The sequence below is a fragment of the Gouania willdenowi genome, chromosome 22 (assembly GCF_900634775.1).
Source record: "Gouania willdenowi chromosome 22, fGouWil2.1, whole genome shotgun sequence".
In the NCBI taxonomy this organism is placed as follows: domain Eukaryota; kingdom Metazoa; phylum Chordata; class Actinopteri; order Blenniiformes; family Gobiesocidae; genus Gouania; species Gouania willdenowi.
In genome coordinates this window covers 29678481-29705383 of record NC_041065.1, presented here as the reverse complement: position 1 = coordinate 29705383, position 26903 = coordinate 29678481, and the positions used below count along the sequence as shown (strand labels likewise).

General features: G+C 36.0%; 1 protein-coding gene across 1 annotated transcript; it reads left to right on the top strand.

The window, feature by feature from the left end:
- Nucleotides 1–2981: 2981 nt before the first annotated feature.
- On the top strand, nt 2982–26652 carry LOC114456914 (gamma-aminobutyric acid receptor subunit rho-1-like). The gene is made up of 10 exons (XM_028438983.1): nt 2982–3588; nt 12992–13042; nt 14091–14197; nt 17013–17080; nt 18197–18420; nt 18651–18733; nt 20508–20648; nt 22086–22238; nt 23642–23838; nt 26350–26652. The coding sequence occupies exons 1-10, from the start codon at nt 3482–3484 to the stop codon at nt 26650–26652; spliced, it is 1434 nt and encodes a 477-aa protein (XP_028294784.1). The 5' UTR covers nt 2982–3481.
- The last annotated feature ends 251 nt before the right edge of the window (nt 26653–26903 follow it).

The window sequence follows — 26903 nt, the reverse complement described above, 5'->3', positions numbered from 1 at the left end:
TTCTGTTTGTCAGCGATAGCGGACATCAGGGTGGCGTCTTGAGACTCCCCATTTTTGTTTTTTAGATTATGGGGTGCTTCATCTAGGGTGATCTGTTGCTGGGCCAGTTCTTCAACTACTTCAGTCTTCTCCATCATCAGTCGGGTGCAATGATCTATCTTGATTAAGTGCTCCTCTATCTTTTCTTGAATGTTCCTTATTTGTTTAATAGAATTCCGATCGTCCATGAGAAGATCATTCTGCAGCAATTGCGCATTTGTCCTACCCAGTTGGTCTTTGCGTTCGGATATTTCACTGCCTTGGTGCTGAAGGATGGATTCCCATTCTGCCTCTTTTCTGTTTGCCACCAGCTGGATCTCCATCATATTGCTTTCATTGTTTTTCCTTTGAAGGATGGTGTTATATTCTTCTTCCCTTTTGAAATTAAATTCGTCTGAGTCTTGCTGTGACTGGCCCTGCAGGCAAGGCTTGGGTTCAGAGATTTTAACCTTCATGCTTTCTACAATAGATGGGAATTCACATAAGCTCTTTAGCTGTATATGGTCCGGCTGGCTTTGAAGGATGGCATTGGTTAAAGTGGCTAGTGGCAGGTTAACTTGAGCTTTATTTTCATTAGCAGGTGCAGGTTGATCTATTTTTGAAACAGGAGCTGTCTCCTGAAAGGTATTAATTATAGATGCCTTTTTAACAGAATAATTCACCTTCTTCCTCCGTCTTGGGATTGGTCCATACATCTTACGTGGTGAACGATGACTGGGTATTTTGCACTTCACCATCTCTAATGTCCACTAGGAGAATATTGGTGTGTCTTTTTTTTTAACTGTGTAACAGCAAATCTTTTTTAACTCAACAGAACTGACTTGAATAATAACAGAACTTTTTCTTCCTGACTGCCTTTGGTTTTAGGTTCTACTCTAAGTGACAGTGATGTCACTATGACATCACTGCATTAGATCCTTGGTTCTTACCTCATGGCCACACCCATCGCTCAGGGGTGCGGTGATGTGGTCTTCAGCCGGGGGGGGGGGGGGCAGGCGGCTCTGAGCCGGCTTCGTAATCTAGGGGAAGGGCTTGCCGAGGGCTTGGGTCGCAGGTAGCCGGGTCTATGGTTCATGGCTGGGGGGTTCTGGATGGAGGCGGCTCTGGGGGTGACTGTTGCTTGCTGGGTGCCGGAGTGTTGCTGTGGGGTGTTCCACCGGGTCGTCTGGGTGCTCCAACTTGGTTCTCTGGGGTGTGCCTTCACCAAGGGTGTATCTGGCGTGGTCCGCTGGGTCGGGCTCCCTCCATGGCCTGCTGCGAAGGATCTGATGGGCCGGTGTGTGGCGTGCGAAGCATTGGGTCGGGGGCGGGGGTGGGGGCGGAACAATAATTGATGCATTGGTTATTTATTTTTAATGTAGCTGATGTACGATGGATGTTTTACAGACAGAAGAATGCATCATCAGGCTTGTTAGAGCCCGATATATAATAATGACCCAAAATGTAACAAGACCTTAATTGTTATATGAATTTATATATACTAGTACAGTGCCCATCGGAAGTACGTATTCATGCGGGGGCTTAAGTAGAGTTGTCGATTATGGCTAAATGAGTATGTGTTTGAAAGCTGGATGTACAAAGAGGTGTACATACTCGGTTCTCTGTAGTGTTATAAAGGGTATATTTACGGGTGCAAAGAAAAATTGCGTGTGCAATTTCCCTTGTTTAAGTCTATAGGACATGCACATGATAAATTTGTTAATTGTTTTTTTTGTACTCATTTTTATATTTTTGTCGTTTGGTGTATATTTCAGTAATGTATGTTTATTGAAGTCATTATGTGCATTTTTGTATCTTTCTGTTGTCTTTTTGTGCTTTTTTTGTATAATTTTTGTTGCCACTGTAGTGTGATTCTGCAGTCATTTTGTATATTTTTGTAGCTTTTTTGGTGTGGTTTTGTGCATTTCTGTTGTCATTTTGTGTAGTTTTTGTATAAATATTTAGTTTTTTACTCATTTTCATATAGTTGATGCGTCGTTTGGCGTATTTTTCTGTAATGTATGTTTTTGAGTCATTTTGTGTGTTTTTGGAGCCTTTTTGTGTATATTTACAGTCATTTTGTCGGTTTTTGTTGTAATTTTGTTGTACAGTGTTCCAACACTGCTTTTATTCAGACAGAGGGGGTGTAAGTAACTAAGAAAAATTGGAACACCTGTAGGAATTAGTAGCACCAGCTTACAAGGCTGATTCAACCTTCATTGCTGCAGAACAGCTTTAAATTGTTAAGCCACTTTGTGTTCCCTGAAAAAGGCCTATTTGTATAATTCTGAAACATACATTATTTGTCAGTTTTGGGTAGTCAAACATTTTTATTTATTTTTTTTTACCTCTGGCCGTTCAGTACTTACCTTACATATTGGGCTCTAACAGGGCTGACCTACATAAGTTTAAAAGTTTCCTGTTGCCGAGCATTGTGTTGACTTTATTTCAACAGTGTCTGTCAACACACCAAAGCATGTAATATTTTTGGGGGCAATCCAAAAATAACCCAAAAGAATCAGGGTCCCCTGAGGAAAACAAACCCACCAGGAAGCAACAGTGTCATCCTGCATGCACAAAATCCTGTCAAGGTTTCAAGATTTTTTTTTCCTCGACAGTAAGACAGCATATACATGACAATGTAAGAAAAAGAAACAAAATTGAAAATTAATGGTACATTATAATGAATTAAAATAAGGAAAAACATGAAAACCAACATCGCTGACATGAGACAAATACACAAATAAAATGATGGGCAATCAAGACATTACAGAAAAGTGGAGGTGACCCCTCAGTTACACAGGTATTTCTCTATGGGTAACCATCTCCTCATGAAGACCTCAGACTTCATTTACTTCTTTATTTATAATTAAAAAAAAGAAAAGAAAAACCCACCAATCAGCAGGAAGCAGAAATACATCTTTTTTTCTTTTTTTGGGGTGGTTGAGGAGAAGGGAGGAGACTCCTGCATGAGAAGGAGCTGAGAAACATCTCACGTCAGACACAGCTTTGTGTCTGCCTCGGTGTGCCTGCATCTCTAAACCGTTGACCTTACAATCGAGCATGCTGCATCATTGTGAGAATTGGTGTTTGTGGTGCAAAGTGGAGTAGAGCACATCAGAGTACTGTGAGGGAGAGGAGGGCAGAGCACAGAGAGGCAGACAGGCACACATCCGCTGCTGGAGGGATCAAATCTCTACCATCTGACGCTCAAGGATTTATGGGTTTAGTCAAAATTGCTTTTCCCACTGTAGAGATTAACCACCGTAGGATGTTTTCCACTCAGGGCCATTGAATAGCTCAGTGTAGCTGCTTGCTGTTGCTTGCTTTTCTTCCTCCTGTTATCGGCTCCAGTGGTGGTGGTGGAGAAAAGGAATGTTTCAAGGAGACAAAGTGCTCCAAACCCTGGAGGGGAGTGTTTTGTGACTGACAGGAGAGGTGCGTCTTCTGGGGAATGTGAACCATGCAGGTGGATGCAGTCTTTGTGCTCTGCTGTGTTTGGTTTGCAGCTGCTGCTGGGAAAATGGTCCAGTCCAGAGGTCACAAACTGGAAACCTACAAGCAAAACAGGTAAGATCAACAATTAGACACTTTAATTCTACTTTTTCATTCATACATTTAATGCTTTTTTTTTCTTCTTTTTTCTCACTAATAGAGATGTAAAGCATGCTCTGCTTATTATTTCAGCATTTTTAAGGTTTTCTCATTGTTGTCCAGGAGGGTTGGGGTTCAATTACATTTTCAATTACAACTACATTACGATTACGTTAACCAACATTTTTTTTCAATTACAATTAAAATCACGATTATTGTTTCTCCCTGACAGTCAATTACAATTACATTCTCAATTCCTAAAGTTCAATTACAATTACATTCTCAATTACTGAGCCTTTGAAAAAAAAAAATCCCAAAAGCCCACAAAATGGGACTTTTCCGTGTTAGCTTTCTGTTAGCATCTCTTATGATAACGGGTCCGTTTTGACCCATGTCATGTGTTTGTTGCTGATTTTAAATGTTTTTACTGATGATTTTAATGATTTTTAAGCTGTTGAATGTTTTCTGTTGCACTTTTTGATCATGTAAAGCACTTTACGTTGCCTTGTATATGAAATGAACTATACAAATACATTTCCCTTGCCTTGCCATGTCTTAAATTAGCTATAAAATACACTAAAACACATGATCTATCATCTTATTTGTTTCTCATCTCTTGGTTACCTTGTTAGGCTTCCTTATCAATGAGAATATTGGTTTTAATGTTTCTGGTGCGCGCGTCTGAGCCTTTTTTCTGTCAGTATATGCCTGAATTTAAATAAAAAATAAAGAAATAAAATAGAATAAAAAATGCAATATTGGTCCTTAAGATAACTGACAGGTAAACTTATTTAAATAATTGTCAGTTACATATGTGTAAGCCATAGAACTATACCGTGGTTCCCCAGTTTTGCATTTGATTAATCAAATTAAAATTTTTAGAGAATTTCCCTGACAATTACAATTACAAAGTCAATCATTTGAAGACAATAATTACAATTCAATTGTTATTACAACAGCAACAGATGTCTCCAGCTACAACAACAATTATAATGGTGTCATAATTGTAATGAATTATCAATTATGCGATTACAATTATAATTGACCCCAACCCTGCTGTCCAGTGTTTCCTGTGTAAACTGTACTCCCCCCCCTCCTCCTGAAAACACACTTATTTAGACAGCAGATTGGAGAGAGATAGAGAGAGAGACCTAAATCCCCACATCTATTTATGTAGACTGGTAAATGCTGTGTTCTCTTGCCCCACAACCACTGTAGGCCAGTCAGGGACTGTTTTTCCTCACATGCTGCTGATGTAGTCGATGCCCTTGTTCAGGTGATTATTTAGGCTAATTGCTGCCTTGTTAATGCATCCATTGGATTAGATCTTTTTAGGCGTGGACTGAACCACATCTGAGGTGCACTAAAGCACACTCATTCCCGTGAAGTGTCGATTGAACCGGATCAGACATTTACACATGGGAATTGATTTAATTACAAACAGTGGTGTGGTTTATTTATTTATTTATTTTGGGGTTTTTTTTTTTTTTTTTTTTTCCGTGTGGTCCAACATGGAAACATTTTGAAAGGAAAAATCAGGGAACAGAAGCTTAAGCAAAGACCATTGCTGTACTCATATTTTATATTAACTTTAGCAATAACTGTGAAGGGAAAAAAGAAAATCTTTTTGTTAAAAAATTCTAAATGTATGTTGGAAAATGAAGATTTTGAGTATTTCCAAAAAAACAAAGACACAAAGAGCAAGCAAACAAGAAAGCTAAATACAAATATGAAGGCAAAATAAACTATACAATAAAAATGTGATAAATAATACAAAATAAAATACATATTGGTTAAGATAACAGTACAGAAAGACATACATAAACAAGTGGTAAGTGGGGTTTTACAATGAGTACTGAGTAACATTGCACATTATTATTTACAGATGAGAAAGGAAAAAAAACACAATAGGTAAAAATTCTCATTTTATTATACATAATATGAATACTAAATGCAATCATTTGGACAAGGAAATACAATCAGATGTCATTCGGACGGATCATTATCACGGTTTTCCATGTTTTTCATTTAGATGAAAAGTGTTGTGGAGTGCTGTTAAAGGACAAATGTGACTACGGAGAGACTGCTTTGGTTTCTAGCAGCGAGGAAATGAGTCCAGCCGACAGGAGTAAATGCTTTCAGCTTCATAAAATGACATTATTATAAGCACACACGCTTGTTTTTTAATCAGACACATTGTTCAAATGCAGCAGGAGCCAAAAAAAGCAAATGGATGTTCAAAAAGTTCAGCTTTAGTGTGAAAGACAACAATAACATTGACAATTATCTTTAAAAAGAGGGGAGAAAAAATATTTTAAAAATGTGATGTCATGATTTCTATAAAGACGCTTTATGTTATTAGTTAAATGTTTATTTAATGTGTATTTATTTATTTATTTATTGGAAACCAACATAGCTTCCGCACAATACATCAAATAATATCACAGTCCAAATTAAATATTATATATATGTGCAATATATGTAATAGGCTACATATGTAACATATTTACATTATCAGATATGTGTAATAACAGGAAAACACTTACCTATTATATTCATATTTTAATGACTGGTTTTATTTATTTATATATGTATATAAATGGAACAATCAGAAGCTTTGGTTGTGTTTTTAGTCATTGATTATTGTGTCCAAGGTTTCCATCAACCAATACTGTAAGTGAGTCCTATTTGGCTCACATTTAATGGCTCACAACTAATAACTTTAAGCAGAAATAATAAAAATAAAAAAAGAAACAGCACAAAAAATAAGATTAATGTGTTAATGTGCTATAAGTTAATATATATATTATTAAAAAACATTAACACAACAATGAGATAATCCTCTCCATTGATGTTGCTTCTTTTTTTTGTTTGCTTGGGGGTGTTATTTCTTAATTCCTCACTTACTGTATTTAAGATCAAGCACAAACTGCCTGAAGTTAGAAGCCATCTTGGCATTAATCTCTGGTGAAGATGATGATGTTGATGAGATTTCTCACTGTATAGCCTGTATGCCTCACACTGCTATCAGCGGTGAATGATACGCATCCACTTAATGTATTTAATGAACCCTATCGTATCATTTAATCCCCCTTGCCTATAGATACGCTATCAGTTTTTTGATGTTATATGACTGCCTGTATTTATAGATCACAGGAAGTGTCATGTTTGATGTGACATGTATTCATCATGATGTGTGGAGGGTACATTCGTCACACAGTGTGTAGGGTTATAGCTGATATTCTGGATGCAATAGCCAGGGTTTGGGGTCAATTAGAATTGATAATTAATTACAATTATGGCATCATAATAATTGTAATTTAAAAAACATGTTGCTGTCGTAATCGTAATTAAAATGTAATTGAGTTTAGTGTATTTTACAGCTGATTTAGAACCTATCATAAGAGATGCTAACAGAAAGCTAACACAAGAGGAAGGTTAACTATTATTAGGTTATTTATTTCAGGCTCAGCAATTGTAATTAATTGTAATTGAACTTCAGCAATTGGGAATGTAATTGAAACCTGATTATAATCTGGATTTATCTCATTTGGTTAGAATGGCATTTAGAAGGACAAGAAGATAAAGCAACAGCAAAAATACACATAACAACAAAAAATACACATAATAACAAGAAAAATTAACATAATGACAACAAAAATACACATAATAACAAATAACAACAAAAATACACAACAAAAATACACATAACAACAAAAAATACACATAATTACAACACAAAATACACATAATAACAACAAAAATACACATAATAACAAATAACAACAAAAATACACATAACAAAAAATACACATAATAACAACAGAAATTAACATAATGACAACAAAAATACACATAACAACAAAAAATACACATAAAAACAACAAAAATTAACATAATGACAACAAAAATACACATAATAACAAAAATACACATAAACGCAACAAAAATTCAGACGCCCATACCAAAACTATTAAAAACCAAAATTTTCATTTTTTAGGAAGCCTATCAAGATAACCAAGAGATAGAAAAGTAATTATATGGTCGATATTTGTTTTTAGTGTGTTTTACAGCTGATTTAATAGGTTACTTATTTCAGGCTCAGTAATTGTGATTAATTGTAATAAAAATTTAGCATTTGAGAACATAATTGCAATTGACTTACTGAGGATAAAGAATATATATAATTGAACTGTAATTGGAAAAAAAGGGTGGTCACTGTAATCATATTTGAATTGTAATTGAACATGGATAATTGAAAACATAATTGCAACTGAAAAATGTTATTGACCCCCAACCCTGGCAATAATAATAATAATAATAATAATAATAATAATAATAATAATAATAATAATAATAAATAAAGTGGACACTTGATCTGAGATTGATGATGATGATGATGACAATGACGATGATGATGATGATGATGATGATGATGATGATGATGATGATGATGATGATGATGATGATGATGATGATGATTAAATATGTGAGGCATGCAGCGATTCTTCAAAAGTCTTGAAGTGATCTTTAGTCGTGATTTGGCATCTGTTCAGCGTTCCACTCTATTTTTTGGCTTTTTCTCCTCCACTAGTTAACAGTCCACTCACATGGCTCCAGTCTCTGCTGACAGGCACTGGCTGTGAATACAAATCAGGGGTAAACTACTCCTCCCTTTTTTTTGTTTTGTTTTTGCAGGGAGAAAGACTTGCGTACCTGTGAGGGAAAGCAAATATTTTCTTCTCTGTTTCTCATCACTCGACTTCCCTCCATGAGTGTGAATTTGCTGGTGTTGGTTTCTGGAGTTTTACCTGCTTTAACAATTGATCTGCTTTCTATGGGAGTAGAAATATATTCGTATGGGGCAATTGGTGCACTCCAAAATTGGATGGGAAAAAAAAAGAGGTGCAAATACACTTAAGGTGTAAAAAATAGGGCTGTGGCGTGGGTTTGCTATAATAGTTTGCTCCCTGGCTCCTCTGTTGCAGTTTGGTGTGATTTCTCTGATCAAACACAGCTTTGTTCTTTATGCTGCAGTTTTCCTCTATTGATGAATGGCAGTTAGTTTAAAAGAATTAATTACGTGGGATAAAGTATATAAATTTGCTGCGTTTTAACCCTTGGGGCACCTTTCTTTGGGTACCAAAGGTGTATACACCTTCTGCTTATTCAGTGTTTTAAATTCTCAATATCTCATTCAGTTTAAAACCTATTTGTATGAAACTTGGTCAGGAGTTTTGTTTTATTGTCATGTCCATAATTCCAAGATGTGTAGAACAGGAGATATAAAATGTACCAACACTCTTTGAGTTCGAGACGAGTTTGGTACCATTGACTCCCATTATAAACCCAACCCTGGCTTTAACCAACTTCCATGTTTTCCATTCCACTCCGTTACCACAAAAAGGTAACGGAGTGGAATGCCCTTAATCATTCAACCCCATGTTAATCAAAATTTAGAATACATTCAGCACTGTTGCTATTGGTCATACAGCACATTAAGTGATTTTCAACACCCGAAATGTGTCCTTAATGAAAATTCCGCTCATATAAACCAGGATTGGGGTAAATTATAATTGTAATTGCATCATTGATAATTAATTACAATAATGGCATAATTATAATTTTAAAAACAAGTTGCTGTCATAAGCGTAATTAAATTGTAATTGAGTTTAGGTAATTTACTTTGTAATTTTAATTGCCATGAAAACTATAAAAAATGTCAATTATAATTTAACGCAAAACTGGGGAACATGTTACAGTTCTATGTACAGTTCTACACATATGTAGTAAACAATTATTAAAATGTGTTTCATATCAAGCTTTCCCACATTGTACCATTTAAAAAAAAAAAATTAAGGGGTATAATGACACAAAAAAGGCTCAGACGCGCACACTAAATAAGAGAAAGGGTCAGTCTTCGTCCCACACCAGGATGGAGTGACAGGAAACGATAAAAACTACAGAAATAAATGTATTTAGGAGACACTAAATACTGTTTAATTCACTTACTTACAAAATGAGATTCTTTAAAATGTGTGTTTTCACTCGTTTATTCCATCATGATGCTCTAGAGTTGTTTTTTCACAGAAATCTGAGTAAAATGTTCAGATTCAGAAATTAAGGAATGGGGGTACATGACTGACCTGGAGTTAGTTATTCTTACCAGGCAAAATGCATACAAATGGTCTTGATGTGTTGGGGTACGTACTGTATAACAGATTGGTGTGAATGTGGTTAAGAATATATTTTGTGTGTATGTGAAACAGCACGTTACAGAGAGACACTGACGGGACTTAAATCCAGCTTTTTTTGTTCAACATGCTGTAGCTGCTGCTCACTGTTATCTAAGAATGAATAGAGAGAGTTTTTTTTCTTTGTTGTGTTTGCAGTTATTTTTCTCCACGCTATGAGTCATCAACAAAACCTTCATCTTCACTTATTTTACTGTAGCATATGAGGTGAAATTTAATTAGGGGCACATTTGGAGAAAAATAATAATTGATACTTTTTAACATATTGTTCAGGGACAGCAGATGAAAAATAACCATTGGGCTAACTCAGAAAATTCAGCATAAATATGGGCAGAAGATCTGCAGGTATAGTTACAGATTTTTTATATTCATATTTAATGAAGAGAAAACCTGTACAGTGATTGTAAAGGCTGTGTTTCAAATGTATTATACCTTTTAAATTATTCATTAATTTATTTATGTTTTGGGTGGATGCAATTTTTGGCGCCGCCTGGGTTGCCTAGCGGCAAGGCCGGCCCTGATTTCAATAAAAAGGTTGCGGAGTGGAAAGACCTTCATCATTCAACCCCATGTTAAACAACAAGTTTGGATGAACTTTGGCCGGGCCCGTGAAACTTCTCTGCACCAAATAGCACTTACCACGTTCCAGAGAATTCGGTGAAATGACTCCGTTGGAGATAAAATTGCAATCCATGTGGAATTGCCTATGAAACAATACATGATCAATTCTGATCTGATTCTGATTCTGATTCTGATGACATGACTAAGTTCCGTTAAACTTAGAAATGACTCTAGACATCCGCTCATAGAATATCTATTTCAAATTACAGCTCAATTCAACAAGCATTAACGGAGGAGTAGTAATTTGAAAAATGGGTGCCCCGGGGGTCCCCTGGCGCCCCCGTGGCACATACGGAGTAATGGGCCCCATTTACATATTGGTATGTGTCAATGATTCGGTACCACCAACTATCGCAATATATGGCACACAAATAAATGAGAAAACAACTTAAATGGAAATTGCCAAAAAAAGGTTGGGCCCCTAATCGAATGTGCAAGGCATAATTGTAATCTACGTTGAATTACCTTTGAAACGATATATCACACGACTATGTTCCCATAAATTTGGAAATTACGAGAAATGGGGCTCCTAGCGTCTCATCATATGAATTCATAGAGTATTCATACCAACGGAAGAGTAGTCATTTGACAAATGGGGCCCCCGGAGGCCCCCTGGCGCCCCTGTGACATATATGGGGTAATGGGCCCCATTTATATATTGGTATGTGCCAGTGATTTGGTACCACCAACCGTCGAAATATTTGACTCGCAAATAAATGAGAAATTGACTTTCGTTTTTTTTTTTTTCTTTTGGGGCCCCAAATCAAAAATCGGGCTCCGAGCGTCGATGCGTACACATCCATAGATTATAGCTACCAAATTTCAGCCTCTTTCGTTCACGAATAACAGAGGAGGAGCTATTTTAACTAGTGTACACAACAACAACAACAAAGTGAGTGGTGTTTTCAGTCCAGTAGCCTGGCCTAAAAATTAGGACAAATTCAGCACTGCTGCTATTGCTCTTACAGCACAGATAACATGGGAAGTTAAGTGCATGAGCTTTCATGATTTTCAGCATCCCAAATGTTCCCCTAAAGAAAATTCCACCCATATAAACTCCTCTATCCATTCAGCTTGTGCTGTTGTACCCAAAATGACCTCAAAATCATCATCTGGCCTGTTAACCTTGATGCTACCCGTGCAGCGATGTGTGCAACCGTGACCGTGACGACAACAAACAAGAGAAATAGTGACACTTTGTAGACAGGCTGCCTGCTGTGGGCTCGCAGGGAGAAGATTGGGGACGCACTCCTGCCAAGAGGATTAGGAGCCAGCTGCTGAGTGAACACCACTAGCACCTATTTCCTCTGCGGCCGACACACTCCTTGTTTACTCGTTCTCTCTCCTTTTGTGTGGGATTTTTTTGTTTTTGTGTCGAATGTGCGCGGTTGTCACTAGGATCAGGCTTTGTGAAAGAGAGAGCTTTATTAATCCATTTTAGGGTTTTTTGAGTATTCGATCATCCTCTCTCTTTATCATCCTCCTCACTCTTGTTTTGCCCGTGGCCTGGAACGTGACGAGAAAGCAACCGTCGTAAAAAAGCGTCTCCGAAAAATCCCTGTGAATTAAATACGAAGCACGTTTGGCCTTTTTGTGATTTGTGGATAAACTGGGTGAGGCAACCAGATGAATGGGATTTTTGAGTTTAATATGAAAGGAAAGGAAGCGTGTAAAGTTATTATTTCTTCTCTGAGCCGGATTTAGACACAGATACAACAAACAGCAAATTCAGTTTCAAATCTAAAGATTATGTTCAGTTTAGACTTTGGACATTAAAAAAAAAAAAAAAAAAAAAAAAAACAGATACAGAGAGGTTTGATCTGACGTGGGCCACAGTTTTTAGATTTTAGGCTGGGAAAAAAGAAGCAATTTTCACATTATTTTGCCCTAGTTTTCAATATCAGTCCCTGCAGGATCTTTAATTTAAAAAGTAAAGATTTTTGACAAACTTTTGTGTAATTTAGAGGAATTTTGTGGAAATGTTTGGAGTTTTTCTCACAATTTGTGATCTAAGCATGGGACAACTGAAAAAATTGTGAATTTTCATTAATATTGTGAATTTGAGCTTTCTTCAACTGAATTATTTAATGATCTATACAGTGATTTGTGATTTCTTTTGTGGGTCAAATTGGCCGGATGTGGCCCCTGGGCCTGGAGTTGGACACATATTTTTTTTATAGTGTATTCAGAAAAAGATGAACAAAAATGTTTCTTCCCGCACTGATCTCATACAACCTCGACAATCCTTTAACCTGCCATAATATATGACACGACTGATCACTATGTAGAAACAGTGCTGTCACGGCGAATGAGGCAAAAACATTGTTTAGAGAAGGTTTAACCATCCACACAAACAAAGAAAAAAATCAATAATGGTTCAAACAACCTTTTTAAAGAAGACACACAAAGCTCCCCAGGGTGACATCAGGAACAGAGGACACAGAATAAAAGGTTATTCCTGTTTTTGTTTGGTTTTTTTTTTAACTCTTTCAACTGATTAACAGGTCACGAAGAGACACCAGAATGGAGGGCGGTGGAGGTGAAAAACCTGGAAGGCAAGTTTAACCCAAAAAGTCACTTTTAATCCACTATCAGCATGAATAATACATACTTTAAATACTTATTTTGCAGAGTGGAATGTTAGAAGATATTTTTAATCATATTATTGTTGAGTCAATGTTTTTACTGCTGATTTTAATGGTTTTACTGCAAAATTTTTACATTTTTACTTGTGATTTTCACATTTTTACTGCCGATTTAAAATTTATTTACTGCTGATTTTAACATTTTCGCTGCTAATTTTAATGTTTTTAGTGCTAATTTTAACATTGTTACTGCTGATTTTAATATTCTTACTGCTGATTTTAACATTTTCGCTGCTAATTTTAATGTTTTTAGTGCTAATTTTAACATTGTTACTGCTGATTTTAATATTCTTACTGCTGATTTTGACATTTTTGCTGCTGATTTTAAAGTTTTTACTACTGTCTTTTACATTTTTACTGCTGATTTTAACATTCTTACTGCTGATTTTACATTTTTTATTGTTGATTTGAACATTTTTACCGCTGATTTTAACCTTTACACTGCTGGTTTGAATGTTTTTACTGCTAATTTTGAAGTTCTTACTGCTGATTTTAAAGTTTTTGTTGGTTTTAACATTTTTGCTGCTGATTTCAATGTTTTTAGTGCTAATTTCAACGTTCTTACTGCTGATTTTATTGTTTTTACTGCTGATTTTAACGTTCTGAGTGATTTCTAAACTGTTTGTTTTCATTACACTTTTTAATCATGTAAAGTACATTAAATTGCCTTTAATGTATGAAATGAGCGATACAAATAAATTTGCCTTGCCTCACCTAGTTTCACTTTAACATAAGAATATTCTACAATTGAACAGAGCAAAAAATGAATTAGGATACCCTGAAAAGTAACCTCAAAAACAACAGTAATAAGTGCAAAAATAACATTATAAGTTATTTTTTTAACTGTAAGTATTTATTTTAGATGCAGTTTTCATGATCAATATTATTATAGGTACATCCCTATTATAAAGCAGGTAATTCTGCATATTCATCTGTTCTTTTGCACTTTCTTTTACAGCCCCATTTACAAACGAAGTCCAGATATGACCAAATCTCCCATGACAAAATCTGAGCAGCTCCTCAGGATTGACGACCATGACTTCACTATGAGGCCCGCCTTTGGAGGTCAGAGCCTGATTATGTTCCACCATGTTCTGGTTGCATCAGGATAAGAGCTGTGTGCATGGTAGCCGCTGGTCTGGAGGCTTTTCCTAGCAGTTGTGTGTGAGCGCTAATCTCTCGAAGACGTCCATGACACCATCCATGCAGGCTTGTGACGACGAGTGTGATCACAGCTCAGGGCTTTACATCCCAACACAGTTAATACGCATGCAGTGCTTCAGTGCATATTGAAGGGATTTGATGTTTTACTGTCATCCTGTCATGATAAAGTCACACGGGATTTGTATCACAAGACATGCAGAGTACAGCTTTTTTATTTTATTTTAATCAGTCTTTGTTTTGAAATGTTCACTATGCACGTGTAAGAGCTGTGCAGCAGCATTTACGTCATCCAAACAAATGCCACGCATATGGGGTGACGGATGTAAAAACTCGGTCACTTTTTTAAAGCCGACATGTTTTGAACATTTAGTTCACTTTCCTCACATTTCACCTTCATTTGATACAGAAATTCATGTAAAACAGCATGTTCTATATGATTGTTAAAAATGTGTAAACATAAAAAATTAATCTAAACATAAATGTTAATTAAATAGAAATATAAATGTTGAATCTAAATCTAAATGTTAAATCCAAATTTTAAATCTAAATGTGAAATTCATATCTAAATCTAAATGTTGAATTTATATATAAATCAAAATGTTGAATTTATATATAAATCAAAATGTTGAATTTATATATAAATCAAAATGTTGAATTTATATATAAATCAAAATGTTGAATTTATATATAAATCAAAATGTTAAATCAAAATGTTAGATCAAAATGTTAAATCAAAATGTTAAATCAAAATGTTCAATACAAATGTTAAATCTAAATCTAAAATACAAATGTTAAATCTAAATCTCAATGTTAAATCAAAATTCTAAATCTAAATTGAAATGTAAAATTTAAATGAAATAATAAATGTTGAACTTATATATAAATCAAAATGTTCAAAACAATTATTAAAACTAAATCTAAATGTTAAATACAAATGTTAAATCTAAATGTTAAATACAAATGTTAAATTTCAATCTAAATGTTGAAAGTATATCTAAATCTAAATGTTAAATCTAAACCGTGAATCCAAATGTTAAATCTAAATATAAATGTTAAATCAGTTGCCAAGTGTAAAGCTACATTTTTAGAAATTATGCAAAGTGGGAAGGTCATCGGTGCAGATGCATAAGACGTTGGAGGGTGGGGTGTGTAGAGAGTGGGCAGGGCCTTGTCATTGACAGGCATTGACCATCCCACTTTGTATAACTTCTAAACATTTAGCTTTACAATTGGCGACCCATTTAACATTTAGATTTAAATTTAACTTTTAGATTTAACATTTAGTTTTAGATTTAACTTTTGCATTTATATTTAACATTTGCATTTAGATATAACATTTAGATTTAGATCAATTTTTCATATTTACACATTTTTATCAATGATATGGAACATGCTGTTTTACATGAATTTGTCTCAAATAGGAGAAAAATTAGCTAAATGTGAGGAAAGTGAGCTACGTGTTCAAAATCTCTCATCTAATAAACAGTGAACAAGTTTTTATATAACCCATACAGGCAGGCCATTTTTTACTACGTCAACCAGTAATGATGTGTCAGCAAGAAGAGAGAGAGAGAGAGAGAGAGAGAGAGAGAGAGAGAGAGAGAGAGAGAGAGAGAGAGAGAGAGGTTTTTATCCGCTTCTGCATCAACTTTGATCCATTATTGTGACCTGATTGCATTTATGCACTGACAGAGGATGATGACGGGGGCTGAAATGGGTCAGAAGAAGAATCAAAGCCACTAGCTTGAGCAGTGCGTGCTTAACTGATTCCTGTTTGTTTTTTATGCAATCAGTGACGTGTTATTTTTTTCTACACACTCATGTTGTTTAAATTTAAAGCACGGGTTCTCAACCTTTTCAGTATAAAGGGGAATGAAGGGGAGAGATTTTGGGGGTCCATCCATTAATTCAGCAAAATGATGGTCCATTGTTCTATGAATTGGTGATAACCACATTTATTAATTTATCTGAATAATATCCACTGTTATCCAAGAAGTTTATCATTATTTGCTCGGTTGTATATAGTCATCTTAAAGATGTAAATCCTGCTTTTAATCAGAAATAAAATAGTTTAAAAGTGACCAAAAATGGTGGAAAAGATGGTGAAATTGGATTTCAAAAACCACAGAAATTGGTTAAAAGTTGCAAGAGTGGCCAAAAATGGTCAGAAAAAGTGTTAAAAAAAAAAAAAACAAAGGCTTAAAAGTGTCAATATTGCCTTAAAAGTGGCCAAAAAAAGTAGGAACAATTAGGTTAAACTTACAAATAATGGGCCTGACAAACTGTGAATGTGGTTAAATTGGCAAAAGTAAGCATGAAATATGGTGAAAAGAAGTTAAAAGTGACAATAATGGGTCAACATATACAACATTAGGTGGAAAAGTGGTGGGAAGGGTTTATACGTGCTAAAAATGTCTTGAAAGTGGAAAAAATGTGCAAAAATGCATTAAAATCTGATGGAGAAGTGGCAGAAATGAGAGTAATGTTGCAAAAATGCATTAAAAGGAGCAAAAAAAGGCAAGAAAAAGTGATGAAAATAGGTTGAAATATGTCAAGTTTGGTGTAGTTGTAGAAAAAGGGTAAAAAAGCAAAAATGGGCTCAAATTGTAAAAAAAAAAAAAAAAAAAATGGGAGAACAAGGTTGAAAACAACTGGTTTTAAGGATTAAAAAAATATATATTTAAGATATGATTTTCATGTTTTGTTTTTTTTCCAGGTCCACCTATTCCTGTTGGGGTCGATGTTCAGGTGGAAAGTCTGGATACAATCTCTGAGGTGGACATGGTGGGTATGGTTTCCATCTATTTCTAATCAGATGCATTGAACTGTTTGGTTTTTACTTCCATGTAAACATGTATCGGACATGTTTGAATGCATAATTACTCCAGCAAGTTCATTTTGTCTTCCTTTTTGGAAATAATATGTTAAGGTTTCATTTATTCAGGCAACTTTTTTTCAGGAAGTTTACTTTGATCTCCTGACATGTTGCGACTGTCGACTGCGAGTCGACACTATCAGTTGATAGTTGAAATATGTCAGGAGATACATCTTTAGGTATTTTAAGGAAAATCCTTCTTTTTCACACAAAAAAACACAAATGTTCAGACTGTAGAAACGGATAAGGGCCAAGTTTGATGGAGAAAATAATTTTGGGAAAATCAAGAATAAAGTCGAAATGTCGACATTGAAGTGAAAATTTCAAAAATAAACTCAAAATACAATATGAAACCTTTGTCTTTTATCGCAATACTGTATTTTGAGTTTGACTTTAATCTCAACATTATATTTCCACTTTATTCTTCATTTGCCCAAAATCATTTTTTCCTTCAAAATTGGTCTTAGTCCGCTTCCGTATCAGACAACCTCAAGTTTATTCTGATTTAAATGTGTTTATTATTACAAATCTCTACCTCAGGTGTGCACTGATTTAATATTTACAAAATGCATGACACATTTTGTTTGATTAAGCATTTATTCTAATGTCTATATTTGCACATTGACCAGTTCGTCTATTTATTGAGGTTTTTACCATAGCTACGTTGATTTATTTTTAAACGTTAACGATTTAATTTAAAATATAAATTAGTCTTTTTCTTTCCTTTTTTTAAAATTAAAACATAAAACTTAAGATATTTTTTTTCAAATAAAATAAAATAAAATAAAATAAAATAAATCAAAATAAAATAAAATAAAATACAATAAAATAAAATAAAATTAAATTAAAAATATTCTGGTCCTTATTTTTAATAGGTTAGAAAAAAATATATTGTTATTGATATCGTCTAATATGAAACATTTACAGTATATCATGATACATTTTCCAGACATATTGCCCAGCCCTATTTGATCAGTATTTTCCCGTGGTACTTACATCATGGTCTTTCCCGTTTACCCTTACAGGACTTTACCATGACTCTGTACCTGCGTCACTACTGGAAGGACGAGCGCCTGTCGTTTCAAAGCACCAACAACCAGAGCATGACCTTTGACAGTCGGCTGGTGAAGAAAATCTGGGTTCCCGACATGTTTTTTGTCCACTCCAAGCGCTCTTTCATCCACGACACCACCACAGACAACGTGATGCTGAGGGTTTATCCTGATGGAAATGTGCTTTACAGTCTCAGGTACACACAAAGAAACAATTCTTCTCTTTTCTGCTGTCGTAGCTCCTGTCTTTATTTATTCTTCAAACGTGCAGTCGCCTGCAGTTTATGAATTATTGAGCTTTTGTAGGAAGGAACAAAGGATTCTTAGAGATACAGTAAAACACTGCATTAGGGTTTCTTTTGACGATAAAATGCTCCATTTAATTCAAGTGTTGCCAGATTTTTTCCAGTGTTTGTTTTTATTGCAGAGTCACAGTTACTGCCATGTGCAACATGGACCTGAGCCGCTTTCCCCTCGACACACAGACCTGCTCCCTAGAAATTGAGAGCTGTGAGTAGATTTATTTTGAAAATTTTACATTTTCATGTTAATTATGTAGAGCATATATCTTCTGATATTCCATCCATCCATTTTCTGACCCGCTTGTTCCTTTTTCCAGGGTCGCGCGGTCCTCTGATATTAACCCTCCTATTATCCTTGGGGTCAATTTGACCCCATTCAATGTTTTTCACTCAAAAGATAATATTTTTTTCTTTTTTTTCTTCTTCATAGTCCTTGACTTTTCCTAATTTGATGAGTACAATTAAGTACAAAATTATCATGATGATATTTTTACAATGTGCTGAACACATACTAGTGATCCTCGGGGGTCACTTTGACCCTAAACTGTTTCAGCTGTGTAAAACTTGTCTGTCGGTGTGTGACCCATGTGTGACCTTACATCCCCACACCTACAGGTGCATATTTGACATGAACATGATCAATATTCTCATGAGAACTTTCCCACACCATGGGCTAAGCCTTGACAATATATCAAGATTTCTATTTCGGCGATATGGAAAATTACAATATCGCCGATATGAATTTTATTTTGTTTAAGAATACTTGTTTTAGGAGTCGCTGCTTTCGTTACTTCTCAGAACAGATGGATTTCTGAGTGCGTCCTAACCCAGAACAACTCACTCACATGTGCTGTTCCTTATGGGAGAAAAAGCCAAAAGTGGCACATAATGTGCTGCTGTTTCTCAAGAAATGTGCCTGTGTGGCATTTTGCATCAGAAAATGTATCTAGAATTGTGTTTCCGGTAAGATTTTAGTTGAATTATAAATTTCAAGATTTATATTGTATATCGCCGTTTTGAGAAAAAATATTGAGATATGAGTTTTGGTCCATATCGCTCAGCTCTACCATGGGCATGAATGTGTGCGTGTGTGTGTGTGTGTGTGTGTGTGTGTGTGTGTGTGTGTGTGTGTGTGTGTGTGTGTGTGTGTGTGTGTGTGTGTGTGTGTGTGTGTGTGTGTGTGTGTGTGTGTGTGTGTGTGTATGTGTAACCTACTACTCGCACCAGCCAAACTAGAACTGACATTTCCCGCGCAGTGGAGGGCGTGGTATACCCGCAAGGAGATTGGTTGTTCTTGCAAACTAAGGGAGGAGCAATTAAATAAAAGCTGGCATGGCAGCTCTTTATCCAAATCATTCCTCATTGTGCTCTGTGTGTATTGTAAGCTGCACTCTCTCGCTCTCTCTCTCTCTCTTGAACACGTCTTCTAGGAAAAGGTTTACTGACAATGAGGTTTTGGAAGAGCTCTTTCACAGTGAAAGTGACTTAGAGGAGAATGTGTATCTTGAGGTATTCTCTTTCGACCAGAAGGAGAGTGTTGACCCTCAAGCAGACAAAAATCCTTCTAAAAATGGAAAGATAAAATGTGATCCCTTTCCCCATTTCAACAGCAGGTAGACTTAACGAATGTGCACCTCAAATAACAAGAGATTTGGATGAAAGATTGTTCAAATATCTCTGGGGTCAGATTGACCCCATGGGTAAATTATGTTATTAATATTTGAGGATAATAGGAGGGTAAACTGTTTTCTTACTGTTTCCTTTTTCAGATTTGTCCCTGTACCACCTACACCGTTCCAGATACACATCTTTTCATGTTGTTGTCGGAGCACAAACAGCTTAACTGGCACCATATAAAACTAACATAAACTAAAACACCTGCAAGGACAACATGTACTGTGTTTAACGGCTGTCGCGGTATCACCTCAATGGATTTTTCATTTCAAAATAAAATGTTCACCTCTTCGCATTTCCCCCTGCAGATGCGTACACGGATGACGACCTCATGCTTTACTGGAAAAAAGGCAACGAATCCTTGAACACCGACGACAGAATATCTCTGTCCCAGTTCCTCATCCAGAAATTTCACACCACCACCAAACTGGCTTTCTACAGCAGCACAGGTACCTTAATCCATCTATGGAAGAAAATAGGGCAAAGGTAGGGTGACCATAGGGTGACATGTACTTTTTTCACATCAGTGTCCTTGAACGCATCTCGGGGAATGTGTTCATTTTAACAAAGTGTCTATTTGTACGGTTGCCGTACGGACAACCCCCGGTTCTCATGGTACAGTTACCGAAGTACACGTGCGTAGCATTTTATGGTTAGGATTAGGATTAGGTTACAACCCAATATTGCAACAATTTTTAGGGTTAGAGTTAGTGTTAAGTTATAGGTTAAGGTTTAGTCTTAAACTGGCCAATGACTGACATATCACGTGACCTAAACTGGCCAAATAGGGGCGCTACTTACGGATAGAATGTCGGTAAATTGATACGGCAATCGTACGGTTAGCCACTGCCTAATTTTAAAAACCATAACTCCGTGAATATTTGCTCAATCTGAGAAATTCCATCAGTTTCTGAAAGCTAAAGAGTTGCTCTTTGTGACCAATATGATTCATTACAGTAGTTTCACTAACACGTGGCGGAATCATTAAAGATGCCAAGACCAAGAGAAAGAGAGTGAAATCAAAAGAGACCAAATAGCGGTGGATTTATTTGATAAGGTTATTTATTGAAGTGTATATTTAATGATTATTTACTGTTTTGTAAAGCTTGAAACGTTTTTTATATTGTTTTAATTTCTAGGAGAAGATGTTTCTCATTGTTTCAATGATTAAGAGATTTTAAGAAGGTTTATATGAGATTTTTGAAGGACAGATTGTTAAAGTGCATAATAAATGTAAGTCTTTGTTATAAAGAGAGAAATATTATTTTTTTTAATTGTATGAACAATAACAACTTATTGGTTCATTTATTTTTCTGTTGCCGTTAATTGGTATATTCAAGAAAATGTTGAGTACTTTGCCGAGGTCGGCCCAAGTGTCTGGTCACCCTAGCAAAGTGGTTTGGATTCTGCTTGAACAATGTAAAACTAGACAATGCTTTGGAAGCCTTTTTAAGGGTGACACTAAAACCCGGAAACATCCGGAAACATTTCGGAGACGGAGTAAATATGTCTCCGTACTGCATGCACTGGTAAAGATAGTAGCTCTAACAACCGGTACAAAGATAAACTTGGGGAGATTACAGCCTGTGCATGCAGTGCGGAGCCGAGTTTACTCTGAAATGGATGTTTCCGGTTCCCCATTTTAAGTCTCCATCAATATTTCTCCGTTTAATTCCGACTGCAAATTGAAATGGATCAAAAATCCAGCTGAACATTTGCACGCTGCGTTACAAAACCCAACAGCGTTCAAAATCCAAACTCAAGTGTGAAATGTATATTTTTCTTCCAGAATAACTGAGAATCCCAGCTTTGAATGCATAATGAGCTCTGCCACCAACGAGCAACAACATGTGTGTGATTGTGATTATTGTTTTTCTCCCTCCTAGGCTGGTACAACCGCTTGTACATACACTTCACGCTGCGGCGCCACATCTTCTTCTTCCTGCTGCAGACGTATTTTCCTGCTACTCTGATGGTCATGCTGTCCTGGGTGTCGTTCTGGATCGACCGCAGAGCCGTACCCGCCAGGGTCCCGCTAGGTCTGAGACGGATAGCTTCTGAACGGCTGATAAATTTACAAAATAAATTAAAAGAATGATTAGAAAAGCAGTGTGAGCTATGTTGACGTTAGCATGCTAAGAAGTGCACAGGGAACCTGCAAACGTATGCTAATCTTCAACCAATGTGCTTTACATAAGCCTGTTATGTGTTGTGCTGAATACTCAGAACAACTAAAGCAGGAGGAATAAACTAGTGTAGCTAAACAAATCCTAATCTTGTATAAGGGGACAGTTTATAAAAAAAAGCAAGACACGAGTATCAGAAAGCCGAAAAGAAAAAAGCAACAGAGTCGCCAGATGCCTTCAAGAAACAAAGAATATTTTTTGAACAATTTGGGCTCATTTTTACCCTTTTTCTGCAACTACCCCAAACTTGCCATTTTTTTAACCTATTTTCATCACTTTTTCTTGCCATATTTTTGTTCCTTTTAACGCATTTTTGCTACATTACTATTCCTGCCACTTCTCCATCAAATTTTACTGCATTTTTGCCATTTTTTTCCCACTTTAAAGACATTTTTGGCATTTATAAACCCTTTCCACCACTTTTCCCACCAAATGTCAGCATTATTTTCACTTTTAACCTCTTTTTTTTTACCATATTTTATGCTTATTCTAACCAATTGAACCATTTTTTTTTGCCAGTTTAAACTAATTATTCCTACTTTTTTCTGCTGCTTTTAAGCCAATATTGAACCCTTTTTACTACTTTTCAGTCTGTTTTTGGCCACTCTAATTAGCAAATTTTAAGCAATTTTTGTGGTTATTAAAATCCCATTTCACCATCTTTTCCACCATTTTTGGCCATTTCTGATGAAAACAACGATTTACATCTTTAAGATGACTATATACTATGGCACAAATAATAATAAAGTTCCTGGATAACAGTGGATATTATTAAGATAAATAAATAAATGTGGTTATCACAGATTACATAACAATGGACCATCAATTTGCTGACTTTATGGATGGTCCCTTTTATTCCCCTTTATAGATGGCCCTGTCTCCACATGACTGTTCTTCAATGTTCATGTAGGTGTTCAACAAGTGGTTCTCAAGGTTGAGAACCACTTGTATAGTGTATTTATAACTTGATTTTTTTTTGCCAGTGAAACGGAGCTCAGCGCTACTCAGAAGGAGATAAACTGACAAATGACTGCTCATGATTAAGATTTTCTTCAATTCCGCATTTTTTTTTTTGCCATCATCTTAAGATCCAATTTCAAAAGACCTTGCCAAATGCTGCAGACTAATTTATTGCTGTCTTTCATTAAAATTAATGATAGATCATGTTTCCAGCTTTGATGCTGAGAAGCATTCAAAAAACTCATTTTTGCCTTTTATCTAAGAAATCAGCCAAACCCTGTGTGTTCCCCCCTCAGGCATCACCACCGTGCTGACCATGTCCACCATCATCACAGGGGTCAACGCCTCAATGCCTCGGGTCTCCTACATCAAGGCCGTGGACATCTACCTTTGGGTCAGTTTTGTGTTTGTATTCCTGTCGGTGATCGAGTACGCGGCGGTGAACTACCTCTCCACCGTGCAGGAGAGGAAAGAGAGGAAGCTGAGGGAGCGAGTAAGTCTTCTTTTCATGTGGGGATGTTGTCACTGTGTGTTTACAGCTTTAAATGATGTTTTCCAGAAGTGACTGTTGACCATATACTGCTAACAGTCGACTGGCGGCCCGAGGGCAATATGTGGCCCTTTGTTTATTTTATTTGGCCCTTGATATAAATGCAAAAAATTACTTGGAAAAAAACAAAACAGCCAAAATACACAAAATTACTCAAAAAAATTGCAAAAAAGGACAACAAAAATACAGAACGACTACAAATAATCAAATGTTTTTTTTTTTTTTTAAATTGAGAACAAAAATGACTCCAAAACACAAAAATGCACAAAATGACCAAAAAATATACAGTGACTCAAAAAAAATGTGCAAAACAACCAAAACATGCAAATAATGATTCCAATAACAAACAAAATAGGAGAAAAATATATATACAAAATGACAAAAAAAATATACCAAATGACTCCAAAAACACAAAAAATTACAAAATATATATACTGAGTCACTCCAAAATATACAAAACAACCAAAAAATTCCCATAATGTCTCAAATAACACACAAAACAACACAAAAAATGACAAAAAAAATATACTGTCATTCCAAAAAATGCACATAATGACGCCAATAACTCAGAAAACAACAACAAAAATACACAAAATGACCAAATGACTCCAAAAATATACACAACAACCAAAAAATGCACATAATGACGCCAATAACACACAAAAACACAGGGAATGATAGAAAAAATATGCAAAACAACAACAAAAAAATGTAGAAGACGACAACAAAAACAGACCAAACCCTTTGTTCTTTCCTGTATTATTGCTCAGATTAATCATAATCAATCTACATGCTCACATCATATTCTGATATTTGACAATCAACCTTTTTGTGGCTCAAACTGTGATCAAAGTTGTAATGAATGTGATTAATGAGCATGGGCTGATTTTGCTATTAAAATATTATTTATTTGACCTAAAATGGTAATGATTTAATTCATAATTGATGTGTTTTTCCTTTTATAAATTGGCTTACGTTAAACGGCTCACAGGGCTACAGGATATTATTTTTGCGCTGGCAGCTCATGGAATATATTGCTATTCTTCATCTGCCAACTGCTGCAGCATATGGAGCCAAATGGCCCACGTACCCCGAGGAACATTTCCTGCACAAACATCCCTTTATGAATGTTTCACAGATAAGTTTTTAGGAGAACTTAGACACGAATATTTTAAAATGAGAGCTCATGATCATGTTTTCTTTGCTTCATATTTCATGACTTTTCCTAGTTTGATGTCTGAAGCATGAAATTATCGTGATGATATTTTTTTCAATGTGCTGAACACATATTGCACACATTCGTGTTCCTCTGGGGTCAGTTTGACCCCAATATGTTTTAGTGGTGTAAAACAATCGTGTAACCCATGTGTAACCTTACATTTCTAAATCTGCAAGTGCAGAGTTGATACTTTTGAGTGGATACATGAACTAATTGTTCCTGCTTTTTTTTCTGCCACTTTTAAGCCAATATTGACACTTTGAACCATTTTAACCACTTTTCCTGTCCGTTTTTGGCCACTTTAATTCCGTGAGAGTCATTAATGTGCGCCCCAAATTAGAAAAGATTTGAATGAAAGATTTTTAAGATACATTAACTCTAAAACTGAAAGTTTCAGCTGATGCAGGCACTGCAGGAAAGGTCAAAGGTCATATAATCACCACAACCAATAGGGTTCATACACTAGTTGCCATATTTGAACCTATTTTTATAAAATTTTTTGCCATATTTTTGCTCCTTTTAATGCATTTTTGCTACATTATTCCCATTTCTGCCACTTCTTCATCAAATTCCAATGCCTTTTCTGCATCTTTCCACCACTTTTCCCACCTAATGTCACATATATTGACCCATTATTGTCACTTTTAACGTCTTTACACCATATTTCGTGCTTATTTTTGCCAATTTAACCACATTCACGATTTGTCATACGCATTATTTGCCAGTTTAAGCTAATTGTTTACACTTTGAACCCTATTTACTACTTCTTTTTGTCCGTTTTTGGCCACTTTAATTCTGTGAGAGTCATGGAATGTGCTCCCCATATTGGAAAATACACTCACTCTAATTTGACCTGATGGTGGTGCTGCAGAACAGGTCAAAGGTCATGTCATCACCACAACCAATAGGGTCTATACACTTTGAGACGATTTAGATGAAAACTATTCAAGATAAATTCATTCTAATTTAAAACTTTGGTCTGATGGTGGCGCTAGAGAACAGGTCAAGGTTTCATTATCAAGGGTTTATTTATGTATTCAACAAATAAACAAAGTTCCTGATACAACAACTTGACCAACAATTTTCTAAAAAAACATTTTCTCGAGGCAAATACCAGTGTGGTTAGATTGACCCTAAGGGTAAAATGTGTTATGGTAATATTTAAGAATAACAGGAGGGTTAAACTTCTTCAATAACGCCTCTGTGTGTTTTTGTTGTTTTGCATTATTTCAAAGCTACCGTGCACTTGTGGGATTGGCGACCCGGACGAGATGATGATCGACCCCCAGATCACCGGCTACGGCTCCATGGATATCAACACCACGGGGAATTATGGGATGCCGGAGAACGGTGGGCGCCAGGAACGCATTTTAGCCCAGGTGTCGCTGAATGACCCACAGATGACGCGGCAGGTGAAGCCGTCCCGAGGCTACGTGAACATCTGGATAGACACCCATGCCATAGACAAGTACTCCAGGGTGGTCTTTCCTGGAGCCTACATCCTCTTCAACATCATCTACTGGTCCATCTACTCCTAATGCAGGATGGAATAATGGAGAAGAAAAGTCCAGGATGGAGACACTTGTTTAGATGTGAAAGAGACACATGTGAGACGCTGGACGACCATGGACGGACCAGGGACCGTTGCCTTCATGACCCCAGCTACTTAAAACTGAGCCAGTGGAGTTAGTGTCTCTCCATCCAATCGGTGTGGTTTCTCGTTGTGTCTGTGGTGCTGCTGGTGGACAGATGTTTGGAGAACATCAACTGGTTTGACAGTGAAACTTGA